The following is a 2,500-nucleotide window of genomic DNA, read 5'->3' as shown; positions in this document are numbered from 1 at the left end:
GTGAGCGAAGGCTCGGCCCAGTACAGGAGGTGGTACTTTGAGCTGATGATGGACCAGGTGGACCAGTTCGTGACAGGTGAGCCGACGCACCTGCGAGTGGGCTGGGCCTCCACTAAAGGATACTCCCCCTATCCGGGCGGAGGAGAGGGATGGGGCGGCAACGGCGTCGGGGACGATCTCTACTCGTACGGCTTCGACGGGCTCCATCTGTGGTCAGGTACGCACTCACTACACACACACACACACACACACACACACACACACACACACACACACACACACACACACACACACACACACACACACACACACACTCACACACACACTAGCTTCCGGCAGACGGCCGTACGCATCGACTTACGCCACAAGAGTAACACTTGATGATGTATGACGGAGTAGCGTAAGCTTTGACGCCTCTCGCAGTTCTAACACACGGCGCTGGGCAACTGCGCTCGTCATTACGTCGTGCGTCATGTTCAAGTCTTTCTCTTTTGGCGCAAGCCGGCTTGTGTAGGCCGTCTGCCAGAAACTCGTTATTTTAGTTGATAAAGTTATAATTATGGATATTTTTCTTACACGAACGCATCACTTCACTTCAGAAGGCCTTTATTAACCCCCCGGAGCAGTGTGGAGCACTTTTATGATGGATAGATGCACTTTAATGATGGATAGATGCACTTTTATAATGGACAGATGCACTTTAATGATGGATAGATGCACTTTAATGATGGACAGATGCACTTTAATGATGGATAGATGCACTTTAATGATGGATAGATGCACTTTTATGATGGACAGATGCACTTTAATGATGGATAGATGCACTTTTATGATGGACAGATGCACTTTAATGATGGATAGATGCACTTTTATGATGGACAGATGCACTTTAATGATGGATAGATGCACTTTAATGATGGACAGATGCACTTTAATGATGGATAGATGCACTTTAATGATGGATAGATGCACTTTAATAATGGATAGATGCACTTTAATGATGGACAGATGCACTTTAATGATGGATAGATGCACTTTTATGATGGACAGATGCACTTTAATGATGGATAGATGCACTTTTATGATGGATAGATGCACTTTTATGATGGACAGATGCACTTTAATGATGGATAGATGCACTTTTATGATGGACAGATGCACTTTAATGATGGATAGATGCACTTTTATGATGGACAGATGCACTTTAATGATGGATAGATGCACTTTAATGATGGACAGATGCACTTTAATGATGGATAGATGCACTTTAATGATGGATAGATGCACTTTAATAATGGATAGATGCACTTTAATGATGGACAGATGCACTTTAATGATGGATAGATGCACTTTTATGATGGACAGATGCACTTTAATGATGGATAGATGCACTTTAATGATGGACAGATGCACTTTAATGATGGATAGATGCACTTTAATGATGGACAGATGCACTTTAATGATGGATAGATGCACTTTAATGATGGATAGATGCACTTTTATGATGGACAGATGCACTTTAATGATGGATAGATGCACTTTTATGATGGACAGATGCACTTTAATGATGGATAGATGCACTTTTATGATGGACAGATGCACTTTAATGATGGATAGATGCACTTTAATGATGGACAGATGCACTTTAATGATGGATAGATGCACTTTAATGATGGATAGATGCACTTTAATAATGGATAGATGCACTTTAATGATGGACAGATGCACTTTAATGATGGATAGATGCACTTTTATGATGGACAGATGCACTTTAATGATGGATAGATGCACTTTTATGATGGACAGATGCACTTTAATGATGGATAGATGCACTTTTATGATGGACAGATGCACTTTAATGATGGATAGATGCACTTTAATGATGGACAGATGCACTTTAATGATGGATAGATGCACTTTAATGATGGATAGATGCACTTTAATAATGGATAGATGCACTTTAATGATGGACAGATGCACTTTAATGATGGATAGATGCACTTTTATGATGGACAGATGCACTTTAATGATGGATAGATGCACTTTTATGATGGACAGATGCACTTTAATGATGGATAGATGCACTTTTATGATGGACAGATGCACTTTAATGATGGATAGATGCACTTTAATGATGGACAGATGCACTTTAATGATGGATAGATGCACTTTAATGATGGATAGATGCACTTTAATAATGGATAGATGCACTTTAATGATGGACAGATGCACTTTTATGATGGATAGATGCACTTTTATGATGGACAGATGCACTTTTATGGACTTCCAAAAACAAAAACCCATTCACACCCATTATAAGGCTTGATAGAGCCAGGACATTTTTTTAATATAACTCTGATTGTATTCGTTTGAAAGAAGAATGTCATAAACACCTAGGATGACTTCAGGGTGAGTAAATCATGAGCTAATTTTCATTTTTGGGTGAACTATCCTTTAATAACGTTTCACACATGCGTGTAGGACGTGTCCCGAGGGCCGT

General features: G+C 40.0%; 1 protein-coding gene across 1 annotated transcript in view; it reads left to right on the top strand.

Moving 5' to 3' along the window:
• LOC308679742 (ryanodine receptor 3) overlaps positions 1–2,500 on the top strand; it is a 187,170-nt gene that overhangs the window by 46,105 nt on the left and 138,565 nt on the right. The window contains exons 18-19 of the mRNA XM_081347395.1: positions 1–217; positions 2,482–2,500. The exon at positions 1–217 is cut by the window's left edge and continues 25 nt beyond it; the exon at positions 2,482–2,500 is cut by the window's right edge and continues 174 nt beyond it. Of these exons, the coding sequence (XP_081203521.1) occupies positions 1–217; positions 2,482–2,500 (236 nt within the window). The remainder of the gene's footprint in view (positions 218–2,481) is intronic.

Source organism: Scardinius erythrophthalmus (genome assembly GCF_964197995.2).
Source record: "Scardinius erythrophthalmus genome assembly, chromosome: 19".
Taxonomy (NCBI): domain Eukaryota; kingdom Metazoa; phylum Chordata; class Actinopteri; order Cypriniformes; family Leuciscidae; genus Scardinius; species Scardinius erythrophthalmus.
Note: the sequence above shows the minus strand (reverse complement) of the source record. Positions and strands in the feature narration are given on the sequence as shown.